Below are 25,318 nucleotides of genomic sequence, written 5' to 3'. Positions count from 1 at the left end.
TAACAAAGTGGCAGCTGAAGGACAGCGGACTATTAAAGTTTACAGCCGCGGACTTTCATCAGACTATGCAGAGAGATGAGGGTTGTTCTTAGCAGAATTAATAAGAATTATGTTGCTTCACGCATTCCGCTCCCGGGAGAGCTGGGTGACAATCAATAGACTGTCACCCACGACTCCTTTATGACAAATACACTTAGTTGTGCAGGAATATGGGAAAAATGAGTATATCACAATATAACTAGCCATTCAGAACAGATGGGTGACACCCCGTGAAAGAGAAAATGGTTGTCACAATGCTCGTTTACTTTTCTGTCAATGTCCGATAAACCTGAATATTTAATGGGTCATTATTAGGCTTAGTTCACACAAGAGTTTTTTCACATGCAGAAAAAAAAATCTGCCTTAAAATTTCATCAGGAATTTTGAATAAGATTTTGAATTGTCAACGTTGTTTGGGATGCCGTTTTTTGGCCGCATTTTTTTTTTTTTAACTAAATGAAGCTAATGCAAAAAGCGGGGCAAAGAGTTCTCCAAATGAGCGCCATGGGTTTTTCTGCATCTCATTGATTTCAATGGGAGTTCAGAGGTGGAAACTGCCCGAAGAAAGAGCTGGCGCCTTTTTTTCCGCGAGCGGCCAATAGCCGCCAGGTAAAAAAAATCAAATAAAAAGCACTTCTGTCTCCCATTGAATCAAATGGGGAGCAATTTGGAGCATTTCTTGGCACCGATTCCAACGCAGGTTTTCACGTCCAAATCAGCACCAAAAAACGTTGTGTGAACTGACCCTCAAACTTAAAACCTAAGTTGTTGTTTTTTTTCCCCCCACTCTCCTCGATTCAATAGGGGTGGGTGGTTGGGTATAGAGGGTATTGGGGAAAATAATTTTTTGTTGTGAGATTATACTTTTCTTTAAGTTTTGGTTGGGTGCTTTCTCATCTGCGCCGACAATTTTGTTTAAAAAGTTCCTGCCTGACCCCGTACCTCTTCTAGGGCCCCGGGTGGGCCTTAATGGCCGATACTCTTTATTGTGAGTAACAGAGCTCATGGAGCGCTGATACATGACATGCTTCCCTGCAGCTTACCTGGTCCGTTGCTAAAAGTGGCGCCAGGTGCAGTAGCGGGCCAGTGGGAAATTGAAAAAAATTAAAAATAAATGTCCAGCATATACAGCCAAACAGGTGTACTCTATAGGATGATGGAAACTGACCATTACTATTAACTAGCACATAAGGAAAATGCACGTACCTCTATAGACTTGGGCCATAATGGAGTATTAGGAAAGTTGTGCTTGTAGACTACATTGGCTGTAGTGTTGACGTCCACAGCTGCCACAACTTCAGCAGATATGCCACTTTCTGAAACAGTTACAAAAATTCTTAAAAATTAGGAATTGTCTCTTGGTGTTCGTTCTCCTGTGTACATTACATGATGCACACCTGGACAGGTGAGGGAACACTGACATCTAGTGTGCGAGATCTTCTATCCACCTTTCCTGCAACATATTGCGGACATTCCCAAACATTCATCACAGGCTTTGTTACGGAGGCTGTGCGGAATGGTTTGTTATGGGGGGGGGGGGGGGACGTGGAACGGTAGTGTTTGCTGTGGAAGGCAGCAGGGCAGGCTTTGTTATGGGGGGCAGAATGACAGGCTTTGTCGTCGAGAGCAGCATATTAGGCATGGTTATGGGGGCAGCACGTCAGGGTTTGTCGTGGAGAGCAGCATGACAGGCTTTGTTACAGGAGGCAGCATGGCAGGCATTGTTGTGGAGGGCAGCATAGTAAGCTTTGTTATGGAGGCAGCATGGCAGGCTGTTATGGTAGGAAGCATTTGTTATGGGTGGCAGCATGGCAGTGTTTGTTATGGGGCAGTGTGACAGATAGTTATGGGGGCAATGTAGTAGGCTCTGTTTTACAGGCAATGTGGCTGGTATTGCCATAAGAAGCATTGCGTCTATTATAGGGGAGAACAGATGTCATGGGTGCATTGTGGCAGCTGAAACTTGTGTGTGCCGCCAGGAGGTGGGGGTTTGGGTTGTCAAAGATCGCAGGATGTCTCCAAAAAAGAAAAGAAACCAAAAGATGTCCACCAGCAAACTTTGGAAAGGTTCATTGTAGCGGAAAAAAGCCGTAATGATGGTCTGGGCCAGATGGAGAAGAGGTGAACAAGGAAGGTATGAAGAGAAGACGTCAACCATGTGCCACTGATGACTGACCAGCAGCAAGGGACCTAAGAGATAAATAGGTCTCCTGAGCAGTTGATGCTCACTGACATTCTCTAAATGAGGATCCAGTTGTGGATCAGTTGAAGATGACCATACGTTATAATGAGTACGGTCCATCAGTACACAAGTGCGGGCAGAAATTCAGACCCCACAAAAATGTACGCAAATAGCAACATATTATCACAATCTATCATTTCCACGGCAGGACATGACCCACCGTGTATTAATCAGTTTTAGGACAATACACTTCATCCAGATTTTGTTGTGGTTTCACTAAAGAAAACTGTCCAGAAACAGCAAATGCCCCTTCTGTTAACCTGCTGAAACACTGGCATACCGATCTCCATGAGTCAGAGCTTAATCTTCATGCCCATGCTCCTACAATGGAGGGACTGAGGCCGCACTCTCCATGACCTCGGCAATTAGCAGAAAATAGCAGCTCCAGCTATACGGGGAAAACATTGTACCACTCAACTATGGCATACCAGTTATCTTTATATTGTAGCGGGGGCAGGGCTGGAAGGGTCTGGGGGTGAAAAATGGCATTATTTATCATTATGTTTCATGAAAAGTGCAGTAGACACAAGTCTTTATTTTATTATCCAATAAATATTACTGGGGAATTTCGGAGCCTATACAAAGTATTCACCACAACCTTGACATTTCTAATATACTTTGTGTTTCAATTCCACACAAATTCCAAGAATTCTGCTTGCTGTCAGTGAATGAGAATATTTTTGTTTACATCCAAAGGCTAAAAAATGGTCCTGACGGAATGTCACATAATTGACAGGTGGATAAACCAGCAACATACTCGCTTCTGTCCTGATAATTTGCTACAATGTATAAGCGCAGTTTAAATGTATCAGACTAGTTTACAGAGGAGTGTCTGAACTGGAAACAATTGTAGCAAACCCTAAAACTGTAAGGCTTCGTTCACATCTGCATCGGGCTTCCGTTCATGGATTCCATCAGTCCTTTCCGTCAGGGCAACCCATGAATGGAAACCATAGCTTCAGTTTGCATTACCATTGATTTCAATGTTAATGCGCCCGTTGCTTATGGTTTCCGTTTGTCTCCATTCCATAAGGTTTTCATTTTTTTGACGGAACCAAAAGCGCAGTCGACTTCGCTATTGATTCCACCAAAAGACGGAAACCTTACGGAACAGAGACAAACGGAAACCATTAGCAACGGACGCATTAACATTGAAATCAATGGTAATGCAAACGGAAGCTATGGTTTCCATTCATGGGTTCCCCTGACGGAAAGGACTGATGGAATCCATGAACGGAAGCACGACGCAGTTGTGACTAAAGCCTAAGAAGTATTAGGGATGTTCACACGAGCTGTTTTCAGACGTAATTCGGGCGTTTTACGCCTTAAATTACGCCTGAAAAAAAACGGCTCCATTACGCCGACAAACATCTGCCCATTGCTTTCAATGGGTTTTACGATGTTCTGTTCCCACGAGGTGTAATTTTACGCGTCACTGTCAAAAGACGGCGAGTAAAAAGACGCCCGTGAAAAAGAAGTGCATGTCACTTCTTGGGACATTTTTGGAGCCGTTTTTCATTGACTCCATTGAAAAACAGCTCCAATAACATCCGTAAAAATATGCAGCGGAAAAACGCGAGTTGCTAAAAAACGTCTGACAATCAGGAGCTGTTCTTCCGCTCCATAATTTCAGACGTATTTTGCTACTGCGTGTGAACATACCCTAAGGCTTCATTCACATCTCTATTGGGAGCTCCGTTGGGAGTCTATGTCGCAAATCTGGTAAAAAATGCTGTACAAAATAGCGAGGAATGCTGCACGTTTTTGTCCGGTAAAACAACAGACACCATGATGGAAACCCGACCGAACCCATAAAATCCAACAGATTTGGCTGGAAGTCAATTCTGAAATATAGAAAGCACCAAATACATTGCATTTTTTTAGGTGATGTTATTTTCTTTTGTCGTTTTCTCAAAGTCACAGCAAGGCTTGGTTGGGCGTTCTTCTTCATAGGTTTTTTTTGGGGGCTCTTCAATAAAATGCAAGTGTCAATGTGTATTAAGTTTTTTTTATGGCGTTTTCTGTGATGTTTTTACTGAATAAATCATGTATTGCAAAGAGGAATCTTTGCAACACATTATCTTTGAATCACAAGATTTGCAATGTAAAAAACACCACCTAAAAATAAAAAACACAGGTCGTAAAACACACTATTTGCAAAAAAACACCATTAGGCTGGGTTCACACAGAGTTTTTTGCAAGGCAGAAATTCTGCCTCAAAATTCCGCTCTGCCTGCACGCCGAATTTCGCTGCGTTTTTCGCCCGCGGCCATTGAGCACTGTGGGCAAAAAAAAAGCTGCGAAATACGCTTTCTCTGCCTCCCATTGATGTCAATGGGAGGTCAGAGACGTAAACGCCCGAAGATAGGGCATGTCCCTTCTTTTTCCCGCAAGCCGTTTTTTAAGCTCGTGGGAAAAAAAACGCATCTGCCTCCCATTGAAATAAATGGGAGGCATTTTCGACGCGTTTTCTGACGCGGTTCCCGCGTCAAAAAAACTTTGTGTGAAGTGGCCCTTAAAGAGGCTCTGTCACCACATTATAAGTGCCCTGTCTCCTATATAAGGAGATCGGCGCTATAATGTAGGTGACAGTAATGCTCTTTATTTAATAAAACGATCTATTTTCACCACTTTATTAGCGATTTTAGATTTATGCTAATGAGTTGCTTAATGCCCAACTGGGCGTATTTTTACTTTAGACCAAGTGGGCGTTGTACAGAGGAGCGTATGACGCTGACCAATCAGTGACCAATCAGCATCATGCACTCCTCTCCATTCATTTACTCAGCGCATAGGGATCCTGTTAGATCCTTATGTGCTGTCTTATACCAAAACATTAACAATACTGAAGTGTTTAGACAGTGAATAGACATTCCACGGGATGTCTATTCACAATTTCTGCACTTCGTTACTCTGTCTGTGGTAGTTACAGCAGAGGACGCGTAATCTCGCGAGATTACACAGTAAATGACAGGTTACAACGAGATCACGCTTCCTCTGCTGTAACTACCACAGACAGAGTAACAAAGTGCAGAGATTGTGAATAGACATCCCGTGGAAGGACCCTGGACCGCAGAAAGAACGGGCATGTCTTATTACGGTAGTTTGCTGTTGTCCAGGCTCATATAAAATAATGGACGCGGTGTGCACGGCCCCCGATTTGCGGGCGGCTCGCGGGTGACACTCTGCTGTCGGCCGACCCGAAAATCACGGCCGTGCACATGGCTACGGTCGTGTGCATGAGGCCTTAGAGAAAGCTGTGAGCTGGAACCAGCATGTTTCTTGGCGGACCAGAGGCATTCATTGGAAACAATTTCAATGGGCACCATTAAAAGGTGTTATTGTACTCGTGGTGGCAACGTGGCAAATACAAGTGCTTAGGCAGCGGCTCCATTAAAGGTAATAGCTGTCCACTTTGGCGGCAAGCAGTGAGAATTCTTTGAGTCTCAAGTGGACCCAAAATGTATAAATTGGCTTTAAAGTATAACTAAACTTTTAAAAAACTTGACATGTCAGAAGTTTTGATCGGTGGGGATCCGAGCACTAAGACCCCCACCAAACGTTAAAGCCAAGCGTCAGAAGCGCACAGATGGGCAGTGTGCCGCTTCGTTTCTGATCGGCTTTCCTCAGAGCGGCGTACAGGCTCAATAGTAAGTCTATGAGTCCGTACACTGCTCGCTCGGCTTTCCGAGGAAAGCCTATCAGAAATTAAGAGGCACCGCGCACACCCTGGCGGTTCAGCAGCTTTGTTTTAGCGATCAATGGGGGTCCCAGTGCTCGGACCCCAATGATCAAAACTTCTGACATGTCAAAAGTTTTTGGAAGTTTAGTTAAACTTTAGAGTCGTTGGTCATTTTATCTTTGATTTTGCAAATGTGCTGAAAACAGCACATAAAGTCACTTAAAGAGGCTCTATCACCACATTATAAGTGCCCTATCTCCTATATAAGGAGATCGGCGCTGTAATGTAGGTGACAGCAGTGCTTTTTATTTTAAAAAAAAAGATCTGTTTTCACCACTTTATTAGCGATTTTAGATTTATGCTAATGAGTTGCTTAATGCCCAAGTGGGTGTATTTTTACTTTAGACCAAGTGGGCGTTGTACAGAGGAGTGTATGACGCTGACCAATCAGTGACCAATCAGCCTCATGCACTCCTCTCCATTCATTTAGGCAGCTCATAGGGATCCTTTTAGATCGCTACGTGCTGTCTTAGGCTGGGTTCACACGAGCATGTTACGTCCGTAATGGACGGAACGTATTTCGGCCTCAAGTCCCGGACCGAACACACTGCAGGGAGCCGGGCTCCTAGCATCATAGTTATGTACGTTGCTAGGAGACCCTCCCTCGCTGCGGGACAACTGTCCCGTACTGTAATCATGTTTTCAGTACGGGACAGTAGTTCCACGGAGAGGCAGGGACTCCTAGCATTGTACATAACTATGATGCTAGGAGCCCGGCTCCCTGCACTGTGTTCGGTCCGTGACTTGCGGCCGAAATACGTTCCGTCCATTACGGACGTAATGACCTCGTGTGAATCCAGCCTTATACTAACACATTAACGATACTGAAGTGTTTAGACAGTGAATAGACATTCCACGGGATGTCTATTCACAATCTCTGCATTTCGTTACTCTGTCTGTGGTAGTTACAGCAGAGGAAGCGTAATCTCGATGTAACCAGTCATCTACAGCGTAATCTCGCGTGATTACGCTTCCTCTGCTGTAACTACCACAGACAGAGTAACGACCAGTTGGTCTAAAGTAAAAATACGCCCAGTTGGGCATTAAGCAACTCATTAGCATAAATCTAAAATCGCTAATAAAGTGGTGAAAATAGATTGTTTTATTAAATAAAAAGCATTACTGTCACCTACATTATAGCGCCGATCTCCTTATGTAGGAAATAGGCCACTTATAATGTGGTGACAGAGCCTCTTTAAGCCTTGTTCACACAGTGCAGATTTTGGAGGCATTTTTTTTTTTTACGCCAAAACCAGAATTGGATCCAGGAGAGCAGACCTATAAGACCTTCCTTTATATATTTCTTCTGTTTAGGTTCCGTTTCTGGTTTTGGCTTAACAAAAATTCATGCAAAATATGCAGCAAATCTGCACTGTGTGAACAAGGCCATGTTGCGTAACTTGATGTGGAAAAACCACAGGTAATTCCACACTTAAAGGTCACCATAGGTTTTTTTTTTTGCCTAGTGTCAATTTGTGTGGCTTTATTTAATGGCGTTTTTTTTTCTGATTAAATCATGCGTTGCAAAGAGGAATTTTTGTATGACATGATGTTGAATCACATGATTTGAAAAACGCCAGCTAAAAAAAACTCACAGGAAAATACACTATTTTGAGAAAAACACCATAAAAAAGGCATGTACTGTTTTACAAAAAAAAGTGTTTTTTTTAATGCTTTTTTTTGTGCCAAAAAGAGGCCACACCGGCACCTGATGTGCGGATATTCCAGTGTAATTCAGTACCAGCAAAGTAAATGAGATTTCAAGTAATCCCATCTACACGTTGAAGAATTTTTCTGCACGTAAACTGCACCTAAAAAATGCTAAATTAAAGGGGTTTTCCCATAATCATTATTTATCACCTCTCCACAGCATAGGTGATAAATATTCGATAACGAGAATAGGCTTACCTTGCCGTTCCTGAAAGAGACAATCTCACCACATTATAAGTGCCACGTCTCCTATATAAGGAGATGGGCGCTGTAATGTAGGTGACAGTAATGCTTTTTAGGAGCGATTTTGGTTTATGCTAATGAGCTTTCTTAATGCCCAAGTGGGCGTACTTTTACTTTCGACCAAGTGGGCGTTGTGCAGAGGAGTGCATGACGCTGACCAATCAGCATCATGCACTCCTCTCCATTCATTTACACTGCACTAGCGATATAGATATATCACTATGTGCAGCCTCATACACAAGCCCTAACATTACTACAGTGTCCTGATAATGAATACACATGAAATCCAGCCTGGACGTCATGTGTACTCACAATCCTGACACTTCTGACTCTTTTTTTGTGAGATTCCGGCAAGTGAAACCAAATCTCGTTTAGCTCCGAGATCTCGCGAGATTTCGTATCCGTTGCTGGAATCTCACAAAAAAGATTCAGAAGTGTCAGGGTTCTGAGTACACATGACGCCCAGGCTGGATGGTCATGTGTATTCATTATCAGGACACTGTAGTAATGTTAGGGCTTGTGTATGTAGCTGCACATAGTGATATATCTATATCGCTAGTGCAGTGTAAATGAATGGAGAGGAGTGCATGATGCCGATTGGTCAGCGTCATGCACTCCTCTGTACAACACCCACTTGGTCGAAAGTAAGAGTACGCCCACTTGGGCATTAAGAAAGCTCATTAGCATAAAGCTAAAATCGCTCCTAACGTTGTGAAAAAAGATCGTTTTTTTAAATAAAAAGCATTACTGTCACCTACATTACAGCGCCCATCTCCTTATATAGGGGACAGGGCACTTATAATGTGGTGACAGAGCCTCTTTAATGCCCCATAGGAATGGAGCGGTAGTGCGCATTCTAGGCCACTGCTCCATTCATTTCTATGGGGCTGCTGAAGATAGCGCCATTCCTATGGCGCTACCAGGAATGGCAAGGTAAGCCTGTTCTCGTGATCGGTGGGGTTCCCAGTGGTCGGACCCCCAACGATCAGATATTTATCACCTCTCCTGTGGAGAGGTGATAAATAATGATTATGGAAAACCCCCTTTAATTTTGTGTTTTTTATAAGTTTTTAGGTGCAGTTTACATGCAGAAAAATTCTGCAACGTGTAGATGGGATTACTTGAAATCTCATATTCTTTGCTGGTACTGAATTACGCTGTGGAATATCCGCCATAATACACATCGGGTGCATGTGGCCACACAGGTGTCTGTGTGGCCTCTTTTTGGCACAAAAAAAGCATCTTATTTTGTAAAACGGTACATGCCTTTTTTATGGTGTTTTTCTCAATATAGTGTATGTTCTTGTCTGAGTTTTTTTAGCTGGCGTTTTTCAAATAATGTGATTCAACATCATGTGATGCAAAGATTCCTCTTTGCATCACATGATTTTATCGGAAAAAAAATGCCAGAAAGAAAAGCCACACAAATTGACACTAGGCAAGAAAACCCTGTGTGGATCTTGGGAGAAAAACGCCACTAAATGGTGGTAAATTTTCCAAACCCAGCCTTGCTGCCATTTAAAAAAAACGAGACTGACCCATGGAATGCAAGACAAAAGAGAAAAAATGCATCCTACAAAAAACGCCATGTTTGCAGTGCATTCTATATTTCTGTTCCAATGTCTTTATTAAACAATTGAGACATCACAAAATATTCTATATTTCTACATGGACTTCCAGCCAACATCTGGCCGCAGGGTTTTTGCCTAAAAAGATACGACAGGAAAATTGCCACAAAAAAAGTGTTGTTTTTCTTAAAAACGCTGCATTTGAAGCCACCCTGAAAACTTTCATTTTTTTGATCCAAAAAAGGGTGAAGGTGGCCTAAAGAAGTTATCTCAGAGACAACCCCATTCAGAATGCAGCTGTTTCAGATAAACATTCATGGGTAAGGAGCAGGACCCCCGCTATGACATCCATATGCCCTAGTAGGAAACATGGACAGGGGTTGTCTTCATGAGACTACCCCTTTAACCCCTTCCCTCTTTGGCCGCTTTTGACCTTCCTGACAGAGCCTCATTTTTCAAATCTGACATGTTTCACTTTATATGGTAATAACTCCGGAATGCTTTTACCTATCCAAGTGATTCTGAGACTGTTTTCTCGTGACACATTGAACTTTATGTTACTGGCAAAATTTGCCCGATACATTCAGTATTTAATTGTGAAAAACACCAAAATTCAGCGAAAAATTGTAAAAATTTGAATTTTTTTCAATTTAAATGTATCTGCTTGTAAGACAGGCAGTTATACCACACAAAAATGTTGCTAACTAACATCCCCCATATGTCTACTTTAGATTGGCATCGTTTTTTGAACATCATTTTATTTTTCAAGGACGTTACAAGGCTTAGAACTTTAGCAGCAATTTCTCACATTTTCAAGAAAATTTCAAAATGCTATTTTTACAGGGGCCAGTTCAGTTGTGAAGTGGGTTTGAGGTCCTTAGATATTAGAAACCCCCAATAAGTCACCCCATTTTAAAAAATGCACCCCTCAAAGTATTCAAAACAGCATTTAGAAAGTTTCTTAACCCTTTAGACATTGCGCAGGAATTAAGGCAAAGTAGAGGTGAAATTTACAAAGTTCATTATTTTTTTCCAGAAATTCATTTTGAATCAATTTTTTTTGTACCACAGAATGTTTTACCCAAGAAATGCAACTCAATATTTATTGCCCATGTTCTGCAGTTTTAGGAAATATCCCACATGTGGCTCTAGTGTGCTACTGGACTGAAGCACCGGCCTCAGAAGCAAAGGAGCACCTAGTGGATTTTGGGTCTCCTTTTTATTAGAATATATTTTAGGCACCATGTCAGCTTTGAACAGGTCTTGTGGAACTAAAACAGTGGAAACCCCCCAAAAGTGACCCCATTTGGGAAACTACACCCCTCGAGGAATTTATATAGGGGTGTAGCAAGCATTTTGACCGGCCAGTTTTTTTGCAAAAATGTTTGGAACTAGGCCATGAAAATGAAAATCTAAATTTTTTCAAATAAAATGTAGGTTTAGCTAATTTTTTTTCATTTCCAAAAGAACTAAAGTAGAAAAAGCACCACAACATTTGTAGAGCAATTTCTCCCGAGTAAAACAATACCCCACATGTCGTAATAAACGGTTATTTGGACACACAGCAGGGCTTAGAATGGAAAGAGCGCCATTTGGCTCTTGGAGCTCAAATTTAGCAGGAATGGTTTGCGGAGGCCATGTCGCATTTGCAAAGCCCCCTAGGGGACAAAACAGTGGAAACCCCCAACAAGTGACCCCATTTTGGAAACTATACCCCTCGAGGAATTTATCTAGGGGTGTAGCAAGCATTTTGACCGGCCAGTTTTTTTGCAAAAATTTTTGGAACTAGGCCATGAAAATGAAAATCTACATTTTTTCAAATAAAATGTAGGTTTAGCTAATTTTTTTTCATTTCCAGAAGGACTAAAGGAGAAAAAGCACCATAAAATTTGTAAAGAAATTTCTCCCGAGTAAAACAATACCCCACATGTAGTAATAAAAGGCTGTTTGGACACACGGCGAGGCTGAGAAGGGAAAGAGCGCCATTTGGCTTTTGGAACTCAAATTTAGCAGGAATGGTTTGCGGAGGCCAGGTCACATTTACAAAGCCCCTGAGGGGACAAAACAGTGGAAACCCCCAACAAGTGACCCCATTTTGGAAACTACACCCCATGAGGAAATTATCTAGGAGTACAGTGAGCAGTTTGACCCCACAGGTGTTTTACTGAACTTATTGGAAGTAGGCCGTAAAAATGAAAATCTACATTTTTTGAAATAAAATGTAGGTTTAGGTTTTTTTTTTCATTTCCACAAGGACTGAAGGAGAAAAAGCACCATAACATTAGTAAAGCAACTTCTCCCGAGTAAAACAATACCCCACATGTGGTCATAAACGGCTGTTTGGACACACGGTAGGGCTCAGAATGGAACTAGCACCATTTGGATTTTGGATAGTGTCTGGGCGCCATGTTACATTTGCTGAGCCCCTGTAGTACTAGTACAGTGGAAACACCCCAAAATTGACTCCATTTGGGAAACTGCACCCCTGAGGAATCATCTAGGGGTATAGTGAAAATTTTGATCCCAAAGGTTTTTTGCTGAATTAAGCCATGAAAATGAAAAATAATTTTTTTTTCCAACAAGATGTCGTTTTAGATCAACATTTTTCATTTTTACAAGGAATAGAGAAGAAAAAGCACCCCAACATTTGTAAAGTAATTTCTCCCGAGTACGGTAACACCCCATATGTGGTTATAATCAGCAGTTTACGTATATGGGAGCATTCAGAAGGAGCGGTATTTATCTTTTGGAGCGTAGATTTTGCTGGAATGGTTTGCGGACGCCATGTTGCATTTGCAAGACCCCTGATGTACCAAACAAAAGTGACCCCGTTTTAGAAACTACACCCCTAAAGGCATTTATCAAGGGGTGTAGTGAGAATTTAGACTCCACAGGTGTTTTTCAGAAATGAATACGCAGTGGATGGTGCAAAGTGAAAATTGCAATTTTTCCACTGATCTGCCCATTCACCACACAAGATGTTGTGCCCCTGGAGAATGTTACCCCATAAGTTGTTAAGCGGGTTCTCCCGGGTATGGTAATGCCTTACTTGTGGCCATAAATTGCTGTTTGGGCACGCTGTAGGGCTAAGAAGGGAAAGACCGCCATTTTGAGCATGGATTTTGCTTGGTAGTTTTGTTTGAGTTTTGCTGGTATTCAGTTTATAATGTGGTGGCATGTGTAATCTGTGCGGAGAACATCAGGGTATATGTAATCTGTGCGGAGAACATCAGGGTATATGTAATCTGTGCGGAGAACATCAGGGTATATGTAATCTGTGCGGAGTACATCAGGGTATATGTAATCTGTGCGGAGTACATCAGGGTATATGTAATCTGTGCGGAGTACATCAGGGTATATGTAATGTGTGCGGAGTACATCAGGGCATAATAAGAGGGTATAATAATGGGGTAAATAATACAATTATTCATAGGTGTGTGTTACGATGTGAAGCGATCCGTTATGCGCAGGCCGGCGTCACACTGATAAACGGTTTTCTTTATTATCCCTCTTCTGTAACGCTCTGCACCTTTTGGGGACTTTTTCTCCTTCGTAGTTTGGGAAATACTGCTGGGAAAGTTTTGCGCTGGTATAATACGGGCGCCCTCGCTTCCAGCGGATGTGCGATGTCCCTTCCCTTTCCTAGTTCCTAAATACTAGGGCCCTGATACTGCAGGAATGTTCCCCTCCGGCCTGCGCATTGAGATGTTATTTCATCACCGCATTACTAGTGCCGTAACTTTTTTGTTTTTCAGTTGATTGAGCGGTGTGCGGGCTTGTTTTTTGCGAGACGGGCTGTAGATTTCATTGGTACCATTTTGGAACACATACGACTTTTTGATCACTTTTTATTTCATTTTTTAATAAAGGAAATTACCAAAAACAAGCAATTCTAGAATAGTTTTTTATTGGGTTTTTTTTCGGCATCCACAGTGCGCCCTAAATTACATGTTAGCTTTATTCTGCGGGTCGATACGATTACGGCGATACCAAATTGATATAGTTTTTTTTATGTATTGCGGCTTTTGCACAATAAAATCACTTTTTTTATAAAATCATTTGTTTTCTGTGTCGCCATATTCTAAGACACATAACATTATTATTTTTGCGTGCACAAAGCGGTGTCAGGGATTATTTTTTGCGGGACGGATTGCCGTTTTTATTGGTACAATTTTGGAGTAAATGTGACTTTTTGATCACCTTTTTATAGCATTTTTTGGAAGGAGATGTGACCTAAAAACAAAGATTCTGGCGTTGTTTTTCATGGTTTTTTTTTACGGCGTTTACCGTGCGGGATAAATTACATAATAGTTTTGTAGTTTGGGTCGTTACGGACGCGGCGATACCAATTATGTATAGTTTTTTTAATTTTTACGGTTTTTCCCATAATAAAAGACTTACTATGGGAAAAAAGTCAGTTTAGCTTTATTTTTATTTGAAATGTGTGTGTTTTTATTGTTTTACCACATTTTTATTAACTTTTTTTTACTTTTCTGACTTGTCCCACTAGGGGACATGAGGGCCTGATGCCCCGATCGCTACTCTAATACACTGCACTACATACGTAGTGCAGTGTATTAGCGCTGTCAGTTATTCACTGACAGCAAGCCTATGAGGACACGCCGAAGGCGGGTCCTCATCGGCTCCCGTACAAGGCAGACTCGGACGCCATTTTCTGGCGTCCGATTGCCACAGCAACCCAGCGATTGCATCGGGTGAAAACCTATCAGATGCTGCGCTCTATTGAGCGCAGCATCTGAGGGGTTAATCTGCCGGATCGGAGAGTAGCTCCGGTCCTGGCAGTTACAGGAGGGTGCCAGCTGTATAATACAGCTGTCACCCCGCGGTGATGGTGCCGGCTCTGCTTCTGAGCCCGCACAATCACTGCGCCGTACATGTACGGCGCTTTGCGGGAAGCACCTCCCGACAGCGCCGTACATGTACGGCGCATGTCGGGAAGGGGTTAAAGAGGATTTGTCACTAGTTTAGTAATGCCCAAACTCCTAGCTAATCTAATAGGCGCGGTCACACTGATAATGCTAGTGAAAATTGTGTCCTAAAACATTTATTATTTTAAAAGTTATGAGCTTTTTTCTAAGTATGCAAACGAGCCTTTACTAGACAAGTGGGCGTCACCACCAGCGATTCTCCTGGGGTGGAGCCTCCTCACAGCCTCTGACGCCGTCCTATCAGCATGAAGCTGCTTCACACAGTCTGAGAGACCGAGGCTGGCTGGAGGGGGGGGAATAACTTAAAACAGCCATATCTTCGGCCGTGGACCACCTAGAACAGCGGTTCTGGTGTCATATAAAATTCTAGTCATACGGAACCAGGATCGAAGTTCTAGCTGTGAAACACCCGGAGATATCACCAGTTGAAAACACAGTCGGGATTGGAAGCCGTATACTATATGATCACACTGTGTTGCTGGGCAGGGAAGGGTGAGAAACTGTATGAGGATTGGACAGCGTTGTACAGAAAACATTACACCGCCCTGAGTGAAAAGAAAGTAACCTCCCATTTGGCAAGTATAGCCACATTAGCATATTTAGAAAAATGCTCATAACTTTGCAAAAAAATAAACGTTTTTGAAAACAATTTACACTGTCGTTATCAGCAGCATAGCGCCTATTAGATTAGTTAGGAGATAGGGAATTAATAAACTGGTGACCGATCCACTTTAAGTCGTCTTTCACTCCTAACTAGATCTTCTAGACTGTCCATGATACGAGGACTTTCTGCTCATTTGTGCTTCAAGTGAAGGCCTGCTTTGGTATATGATCCAATTGCTTTCATTGTCATCCCTCACTCTTCCAGTCCTGGTTTGTTATTGTCCAGAGATCATGGAAGGCCCAGATAACTTCCCGCTGCTATCCAAACATTGTCAATGTGTGGCCTAGGTAAATTCCCATCATCCATTCCTGAACTTCCGGCTATCTACTTGAACTAATGGACATTATCCGCACTCATTCCTTGTGACTCTTAATTAGGAAAGATAAAGAGAACCACAGCCTGTTGTCAAGGCGTTAGGTAATGGGGTGGACAAATATTTAGGAAACATATTTCTCGGCCAGGAGGATTTTCCCAAGCTTTTATTTCTCAATAACGTTACCGAACATGCTGTGTCATGGAGCCTAGAAAAATACAGAGGTTTTATAACAATCTGGAGAGAGGCCAACGTCACTTCTATAGATAGACCGAGGGGACACGATCATTAGATTAGTCACTCCAGCGTTGTCAGATGTTCTACACTTCATTCTGGTAACAGATGAAATTCACTAGAATAGTACTAAAAAAAAATTGTAAACCGTAATAAGGGGCATATTTCAGGGAGTTATGGGGATCAGGGATGGATCTAATTTTTAGGGGTTTAAGAGTATTGGTGCGAAAAGAAGATATCTTCAGATAATTAGTGTTTATAAGGGTTGTCTCATCAGAAGAAACTCTGTCCATATGTCCTGTAAGGGTATATTCACACGAGGTCATTACGTCCGTAATTGACGGACGTATTTCGGCTGCAAGTACCGGACCGAACACAGTGCAGGGAGCCGGGCTCCTAGCATCGTAGTTATGTAAGACGCTAAGTGTCCCTGCCTCGCTGCAGGACAACTGTCCCGTACTGAAAACATGATTACAGTACGGGACAGTTGTCCGGCAGCGAGGCAGGGACTCCTAGCGTCGTACATAACTATGATGTTAGGAGCCCGGCTCCCTGCACGGTGTTCGGTCTGGTACTTGCGGCCGAAATACGTCCGTCAGTTACGGACGTAATGACCTCGTGTGAATCCAGCCTTAGATAGTAACCCCCTCAAGACCAATCTCTCAGGACCACCCTGTTAGCCAGAACGGAGTGCCGCTGATTGCTTTGGAGGACTCATCCCATCCCATCTCAGCCCATCTAGAATATGGACAATTATTTTTTGGAATGGCCACCACACTACAACATCTCTCCTACATCGACTAGCCGAAACTTCCCCCACAATAACAGCTGATTGCTAAGGCAATGTTCACATATACCGGATTTGCGTGGCAAATCCTGAGGGAGCAGCAAGTAAATCTGTAGCAAAAAAATTCACACCAAATAATGGGGATTTGGGTGCAGACTTGCAGCTGCGGAACGGCTAAAATAAAAATTCTATATACTCAATTTCCCAATCTTCTGGTTCTCTAGTTAACGCCAGCCTGGTCCTCCCGCCGGTTTCTGTATCCTGGCCTCCAGCGATGACATCATCACTGCAGGCCAGGTTAAAGAGACTGGCGGAAGACAAGGCAATCATTTCCAGAGGAGCAACAAAAGATTGGAAAGCTGAGTATAGTGTTTTTGTTTTTTCCTAGCATTGAGAAAACCGCAGCAAAATACGCACCAATTTCTGCAGTAAAAAATGCAGGAAATGGTGCGGAATGTCTGCTAGTTTCAACGGAATGGCCGCAGAAATTTTCTGCAGCAATTCCGTTACGTGTGGACAAGTCCCAAGGGTTTATGAAGATAGACCCGCTGATCACCCACTTTGGGTTTAAATGTGACCAACTAGCAAGCTATATTTTAGCTATTGATATTTTGAATTTGTGTTAGTTTAATTGATGTAATTATTAGCATACAGTATATAATTTTTTCTAACAATCTATATTTGTGAACCTATATATACACCAGGATATTTTGACCGCCATCTCAGTTGGTTTTAGTGTCTTTTAATATTTTAATTGAGACAGCTTGTTGTCCGTTTTTGTTATTTCTTGATGTAATAAAGATTTATTGCTTCAAACATTTTGTACTAGTACATTTTGTATGTGGTATACATCGATTATTATTCTTCTTCTCGTTATTGGTATACCATAATTAATATCTAATATCTAATATGGGACTGGCTTTGGTCTTTTTTGGTGATAACTGGGCCGGCTTCAATAAAAAAAAAGGGGTTGTCATGTTGAGACAACCATGTTAAAAGGTTGAAGGGACGTTAAGATCTCTTTCACATGGGAGCACGGCCTGTTAAACACAAAAAAAACTGACATGCTCCCTAATTCCAGGCACAGTTCTATGGCATGGACACCCATCCGTAGCAATACGGAAAGGTGTCCGCGGCGAATAGAACAGAATGGGGCCATAATTCTAGCCAAATTTATTGTCGTGTGCATGGGGCCTTAGGGCTTATTCAGACGAACGTGATATACGTCCGTGCAACGCACGTGATTTTCACGCGCCTCGCACGGACCTATGTTAGTCTATGGGGCAGTGCAGACTGTCCGTGAATTTCACGCAGCGTGTGTCCGCTGCATAAAACTCACGACGTGTCCTCTATTTGTGCGTTGTTCGCGCATCACGCACCCATTGAAGTCAATGGGTGCGTGAAAATCATGCGCAGCGCACGGAAGCACTTCCGTGTGACACGCGTGATTCGCGCAATAGCAGTAAAAAGTATGAATGAAAACCGAAAAGCACCACGTGCTTTTCTGTTTACAAACATGCAGAGTGTCATAATGATGGCGGCTGCGTGAAAATCCCGCATTTGCGCACCATATGATGATGACACACGGAGCTGTTAAGTACCTTTTGCGCACGCAAAACGCGTTTTTTGCGCGCGCAAAACGCACACGCTCGTGTAAATCCGGCCTTAGGCTTACAAATACTGAAGTCAAATACGGACCAGAAAACCGCCATGTGAAAGTGGCATTAAAGGTTGGAAGGACAGGTCTAGTGAAATATTGTAGTGATATGGCTGGGCAAGTCCCGGTCACCAGGTTAAAGAGCAGCCCTGGTGACCCCATCTTGTTCCCTGCCCTAAATGCATTTGGCAGCTGTGTTCTCCATCCTTTTGATGTGGCAGCATGACCACCGCCTGTCTATGGCCAATGTAATGTTTTTAGCAGGTATAACTAGGAAAATGCACTGGACAGATGTGGCGAGATTGAAGAATGTGCCCCCTGCGGAAGAAGAAATAGGGCCGACATGAACTGGTATAGAAAAGCTTCTGTATCAGGTCACACAATGCGGCTATTAGTGAACGATGAAAGGAAATAGTTTCAGATGAAAGCAATGCACTTTGGAAGTAAATGACCATAATTTAGAAATACATTGGCTTTTGCTGTCCAAATATAATGAGTGGAAAGGGGTCGAAAGGCAAAACTCATTTATGAAAACTGTCAAAAAGAAAAACTAGCCTTGTTGTCCATAGCAACCAATCAGAGCTCACTTTTCATTACCAAAATGCCCTGTGAAAAATGAAAGCTGAACGGTGATTGGTAGCTATGGGCAACAAGGCCAGTTTTTCCGTTACTAGGCATTACTAGACAACTAGGCCCTATATGTAGATGTCTTATTCAGAGATTACACTTGGTTATCTCCGCAGTAAATATACTGGGTGACATTTATCAAAACTGGTGCAAAGGAAAAGTGGCGTTGTTACCAATAGCAACCAATCAGATTCCTTCTTTCATTTTTAAGAGGCCCTTTGGAAAATGAAAGCAGCAACCTGATTTGTTGCCATGGACAACTACTACCTTTTTTCAGATCCCACTGCTTAAACTCTTGTCCATATTTAAAGGGTTTTAATCACTAGGATATTCCATCACTTTCCTGATCGCTAAGGGGTTCCAACTGCGAGGACCCCTACTGATCTTCAGAACACAGGGGTCAGAGTGCTAGTTAGAGGTGGTCCGCTTTGGACTGTCCATTTTTGTTACAAGGATCCCCAAAATATAACCTAAGGTCTTAATGCTGGGACCCCCAGCGATCAACTGTAATCTGTGGGGGAACCTGACAGCAACTGTTCTATTCTCCTGCAGCGCCACCACAGGAGAAATAAAGCAATACCTGGTGCCTACTAAAAGCAATGGGCTGTCTGTATAATGCAATCAAAAACTTACAATGCCCTAATAGGGAGCACTATTACTGTGTGGTGCACAATAGGGTGTTTGAAAATGGGTTTTCTAAACCAAACAACCCTTTTAAGTGCTGCCCTTTAAAGTGTAGCTAAACGTTTGACAAACTTCGGACATGTCATAATGACATGTCAGAAGTTTGGATTGGTGGGGGTCCGAGCACTGAGACCCCCACCAATCGGTAGAACGAAGCAGCTGAAGTGCTCGTGTGAGCGCTCAGCCGCTTTGCGCCTGTTCGGGTTTTTCCGGAAAGCCGATGTATCGGAGTACAGGCCCATAGACTTTCTATTGAGTCCGTACACGATACATTTATTTCTGGAAAAAGCAGAACACGAGTTCTTCAGCTGCTTCATTCTAGTGATTGATGGGGGTCTCAGTGCTCGGACCCCCAGCAATCAAAACTTCTGACATGTCACTATGACATGTCAGAAGTTTGTCAAACGTTTAGCTACACTTTAAGGCGATGTACACACGGTGCGAATACACTGTGTAAAAGCACACAGCGTATCCGTCCTGTGTGATGCAGGGAATTCCGGCTGAAAAACCGCACCAAATTGTGGTGCAATTTTCTGTCCGGAATGTCTGCTGCGGAAAACTGCCCAGAAAAAAGTAAAATGGAGACTTACCATGGCGACGCGTCCCTCCAACGTCCTGACGTTCTGTAACCCTTGGGATGATGTTTCATCCCATGTCACCGCTGCAGCCTGTGATTGGCTACAGTGGTCATATGGGATGAAACCTCTGGCCTGGAGGAAGAAACACCGACTTCTGGGTAAGTATAAGATTTTTTTTTCCTGAGTTTCATTTTTTGCGGCCGAATCACTGCGATTCTGCCGCAAAAACATGCAACTGCAATTTGCTGCAGGATTTACCTCCCCATTGGATTCAATGGCAAAATCCTGTAACGAATAAGCAGCTTTTACGCAAATACAATTGACATGCTGCGGATGAAAAAAAAACGCACCGCATGTAAATTTATGAGCGTTTTTTCCACTCCGCATTTACGCAGCGTGTAGATGAGATTTGTTCTAGCTCATCCTCTTTGCTGCTACTGTATTATGCTGCGGATTTTCCGCAACGAAATCCGTTGCGGAAAATCCGAAGTATGTTTACGCTACGTGTGAACCGACCCTTAGTTTGACTTGAATGGAGCGGTGTTGCGGTACCCTGTACAGTGGAAGGAGGGGACACACACTGTGCAGAGAAATTGTCTAAGGGGCTAATGCCCCTTTGTTCTTCTGATGGGCCAGGGTTGTAGAGGTCAGAAAGCCCACCCATCATCATCCAAGTGGTATGCCATAACTTCTTGGGAAGTCTCAGGACTCTTGCACTATAAGAAAATATCCACATCTGCTTTAATGAAGGATATGGCGTGTAAAATATAAAGAAAGCAGCAAAATATTTGTAAAAAGATAAATATAGTCAGTGCTAATCTGTGAAATAACTATATCCGTGATAATCAATCTCTCATATGGTGCCAACCACACGCAAAGACGATGCCATCTATAGAAAGTGGCCAACGTAATGTTATTATTGGTATTACTACTGGATTATTTTATATTCAGGCTCCATTCACACCAGACTTTGTCTCTACATTATCCTCTTCCTTTGTTTTACATGAAACAAAAGATAAAATATTTATTTTAAGCCTCAAGCACACGGCCATATTACAGCTCCATTTTGCTCCCATTCTAGGGCATCCCTAAGGCACCTCCATTTAATACGGAGAAATATGGTGTGGTTTACCTTCCGATTCCAAACGAAACGGACAGAAAAAAACTTGTATGCTTCATCAGGAAGGGTATGTTCACACGCCCTATTTACGGTCGTAATTCAGGAATTAAGCCCGAAAATCCGGCTCCAAAGCGTCGGCATACATCCGTCCATTCATTTGAATGGGTTTTACGATGTTCTGTGCAGACGGTCTTTTTTTTTACGGGCCGCTGTCAAAAGACGGCACGTAAAAAAGACGCCCAAGTGCAGGTCACTTCTTGGGACGTAATTGGAGCCGTTTTCCATTGACTCCATAGAAAAACAGCTCCAATTACGTCCGTTATGGACGCCGCGAAAAACGCCTGCATATGCAAAAACGTCTGAAATTCATGAGCTGTTTTCGCCTGAAAACAGCTCCGTAATTTCAGACGTATTTTACGTTTGCGTGTGAACATACCCGAAGGCTCACAGAGAATGTACAGAATGAAGCCTAGGCCCTGTTCACACAGTTTTTCGCCTCGTATTTTGCGTGGAAACAGATTCGGAAACTGCGGCAAAAATCGCCTCCCATTGATTTCAGAGGAAGGCAGGAGTTTTTTTTTCCCACGAGCGGAAAAAAATGCTTGCGGGAAAAAGAAGCGGCATGCCCTTTCTTCGGGCGTTTCTGTCTCTGACCTCCCATTGAAATCAATGGGAGGCAGAGAAAGCGTTTTTTACTTCGTTTTTTTGCCTGCGGCGCTCAAAATGGCCGCGGCAAAAAAACGCACCCAAAAAAGGCGTGCAGGCAGGTCAAAATCTGCCTCAAAATTCCAGACGGAATTTTGAGGCAGATTTTGTTGCCTGCAAAAAACTCGGACAGGGCCTTAAAGGGGTTGTCCAGTTTAAAAAAAACAATTTTCACACACTCTATTAGGATGGCCGCTTTAACTATAACAAATGGTGCACTTGCTTCAGGTCCCCTCCAGTGGCAACACTTTCAACTGTATCCCCATTGTCGGGTCGCGGTCACAGTTGAAAACTATGGCGGAGCAGGGAGATATTGGCTCCCTCCCCCACCATACTCTATTGTAGGCTACAGGCGTCTAGGCCTAGGGCAGGCGGCATGATACGTGGGACGCTAATAGTGCAAGATGGTGACGGCACAGGCAGCGAGATGACATCACTGTATTGTGCCGCCTGCCTCGGGCCTAGATGTATGCGGCCCACTTTGTCCGTACAATACCAGTGCTCCAGTGGCCTGGCGCAGGCCAGAAGAGGACCCAGCTGCTCCACTTATTGTGGAAACGTGGTTAGGTGAGTAACTATTAGTGAGTAATTATTTTTTTGTTTTTCAATTTTATGGCTTTGGCGAGTACTGTCAGATGGAGATAAGCAGCGCCCCCTCCCCCCCCCCCCCCTCATACATATCTGGCTTACACTTTTCTTTCATCTGTGGCGGCTTTATTCTAGGGAAATGAGAGTCCTGGATATTGAGGTCCCTCAGGTGAAAAGCAGATTTAGCTGCAGATACAATAAACAGCTGAGATAACACCAGAAACTAGATAACTTTCCCGTCACATGATACTCTGCGGGGAAACTAATTGGGTATGATTACTGTGTAGGGGGCACAAAGGGAGGCAATATTACTGTGTGGGGCACAAAAGGGGGCCCACTCATGAAACGATTGCACTGGGCCCACCAACATGTTATATCTGCCCGTCCTATTAGGGAATTGTCTGTTTATAGAGGGGAGGATCCTTTTTTCCCCACGATCCTCATTTCTTGGTGAGAGAGGACAGCAGTTATAAGGAGCGTCTCTCTCTGGAGGACCTGTCCTGTCCTGCATTACACAGACAACCTATTGACATTAATGGGCACTGTGTAATGTCTAATTTCCCCTGTGGTGGCGCTGCAGAGAAATTGATCACTTACTACAAAGTTTTCAGATTACAGCTGATCGTTGGGGGTTTGAGCAAGGGGGACAATTTGTGATCAGCTTATTGTCAAAGGACCCTTCTAGCAAGCAGGGATTGTCCAAAGCACAGAACCCCTTTAACGTCGCCATTAATTTCAATGTTTGTTTTTTTAGTCTTGGCAGTCACAGTTTTTCCCCTATTGACTTCAATGGGGAAAACGGTCTGCAATGGTGGTTGCCACTGAAACACTTCTAGTAAGGGTATGTTCACACACACTAATTACGGACGTAATTCGGGCGTTTTTGCCCCGAATTACGTCCGAAAAATACGGCTTGATAGCGTTGACAAACATCTGCCCTTTGAAAGCAATGGGCTGACGTTTGTCTGTTCACACGAGGCGTATATTTACGCGCCGCTGTTAAATGACGGCGCGTAAATAGACGCCCGCGTCAAAGAAGTGACCTGTCACTTCTTGGTGTGTAATTGGAGCCGTTATTCATGGACTCCAATTAAAATCAGCACCAATTACGTCCGTAATGGACGCGGCGTTCAAGCGCCTGCACATGCCGTTACGGCTGAAATTACGGGGAGGTTTTCTCCTGAAAACATCCCCGTAATTTCAGCCGTTACGGACGCTGCCGTGTGAACATACCCCAACATTCCCTTGGACTGCCTTTGTAAACTGCAGGCGTGGATTGTGTGGTAGCGGTACCGATTTTGCAGCTTTCTTTTATTCAGCCAATCATCTTTGAGGTGTTACAGGAGTGTGCCAGAGGTAAGTAGAATTATGCTCCTGCTCAGTTAGGCATTATTTACACGAACGTGTTTCACGTCCGTGAAAATCATGCGCGTCGCACTGACCTATGTAACTCAATAGGGCCATTCACACATTCCGTGTTTTTCACGCAGCGTGAAACTCACGACATGTCCTATACTTGATTGTTTTTTGCGCATCACGCACCCATTGGAGTCAATGGGTGCATGAAAATCACGCGCAGCACACAGACGCACTTCCGTGTGTTGTGCGTGATTTGCGCAACAGTAGATCAAGAAATGAAGGAGAAAATAAAACCACCTCCATTTCTTTTTCTAAACCTCAAAACCGTGTGTCATAAGGATGGTATATGTGCGAAAATCAGACAGCCACGCACCAAACACTGATGACACGCGGAACTGCAAAGAGCAAAAAACGCAGCACTTACCACAATTCCATATTGTTACAATATTTTTTGTGCAGTTTATTCATCTGATAGATCTGCTGTGAAGGACTATATATATATGTATATATATATATATATATATATATATATCCAAGCTCACTATATATACACACACACATACATACATATATACACACATACATACATACATACATACATACATACATCCAGGGTCACGATTTACGTTTACAGCTTTATACACGCCCAGGATCACTATATATGTATACAGCAATATACACGTGTAGGGTCACTATATATACACAGCTATTATATACACGTCCAGGGGGCAGTCACATGGAGGAGCTGTATCTCCCGGTACCTGTCAGGCCGCAGTGCATGCCTCCGATGCCGCTGTACAGCTCCAGCACCCGCAGCGGCGCCATCACTAGATCCCGCGGTCTTTGCGGCCTGCACGACGCTTCCTCCGCTTGCACAGGTCGGACACTTCCGTGTGAGAACGCCGGGCGGGGGACACTCTTCTCGGCATCGGCTTTGTTGGGAGTTTGGAGAGGAAGTTCTGTGTGTACAGAGCGGTTCACTGGCTGAGGTGTCTCTTATCTATACTGTATATACACCTATGTGTACCGTCCTGTGTGTGTATATGTATGTACTACGCTGCAGTGTTCTGCTCAGTTTATGCCCTTAGTGCCCATGCTCCAGGTGCTCCCCCTGTAGTGCCCTTGCTCCCAGGTGCCCCCCCTGTAGTGCCCTTGCTCCCAGGTGCCCCCCTGTAGTGCCCTTGCTCCCAGGTGCCCCCCCCTGTAGTGCCCTTGCTCCCAGGTGCCCCCCCCTGTAGTGCCCTTGCTCCCAGGTGCCCCCCCCCTGTAGTGCCCTTGCTCCCAGGTGCCCCCCCCCCTGTAGTGCCCTTGCTCCCAGGTGCCCCCCCCCTGTAGTGCCCTTGCTCCCAGGTGCCCCCCCCCTGTAGTGCCCTTGCTCCCAGGTGCCCCCCCTGTAGTGCCCTTGCTCCCAGGTGCCCCCCCCTGTAGTGCCCTTGCTCCCCGGTTCCCCCCCCCCCTGTAGTGCCCTTGCTCCCAGGTGCCCCCCCCTGTAGTGCCCCCTTGCTCCCA

General features: G+C 43.7%; 1 protein-coding gene across 3 annotated transcripts in view; it reads right to left on the bottom strand.

Moving 5' to 3' along the window:
* The window catches only part of TRDMT1 (tRNA aspartic acid methyltransferase 1), a 59,150-nt gene extending 34,226 nt beyond the window's left edge, over positions 1 to 24,924 (bottom strand). The window contains exons 1-2 of one of the 3 annotated variants that reach the window (XR_012847772.1): positions 24,571 to 24,924; positions 1,246 to 1,355 (exon numbers count right to left, since the gene is read on the bottom strand). Coding sequence is in view for 1 of the 3 variants with exons in the window: in XM_075827599.1 (XP_075683714.1) it covers positions 1,246 to 1,355; positions 24,571 to 24,634 (174 nt within the window). In the remaining 2 variants the exon portion in view is untranslated. The remainder of the gene's footprint in view (positions 1 to 1,245; positions 1,356 to 24,570) is intronic. The other 2 variants (XM_075827599.1, XM_075827600.1) reach the window with 2 other exon arrangements.
* Positions 24,925 to 25,318: the final 394 nt, after the last annotated feature.

Source organism: Rhinoderma darwinii, chromosome 5, assembly GCF_050947455.1.
Source record: "Rhinoderma darwinii isolate aRhiDar2 chromosome 5, aRhiDar2.hap1, whole genome shotgun sequence".
NCBI lineage: Eukaryota > Metazoa > Chordata > Amphibia > Anura > Rhinodermatidae > Rhinoderma > Rhinoderma darwinii.
Note: the sequence above shows the minus strand (reverse complement) of the source record. Positions and strands in the feature narration are given on the sequence as shown.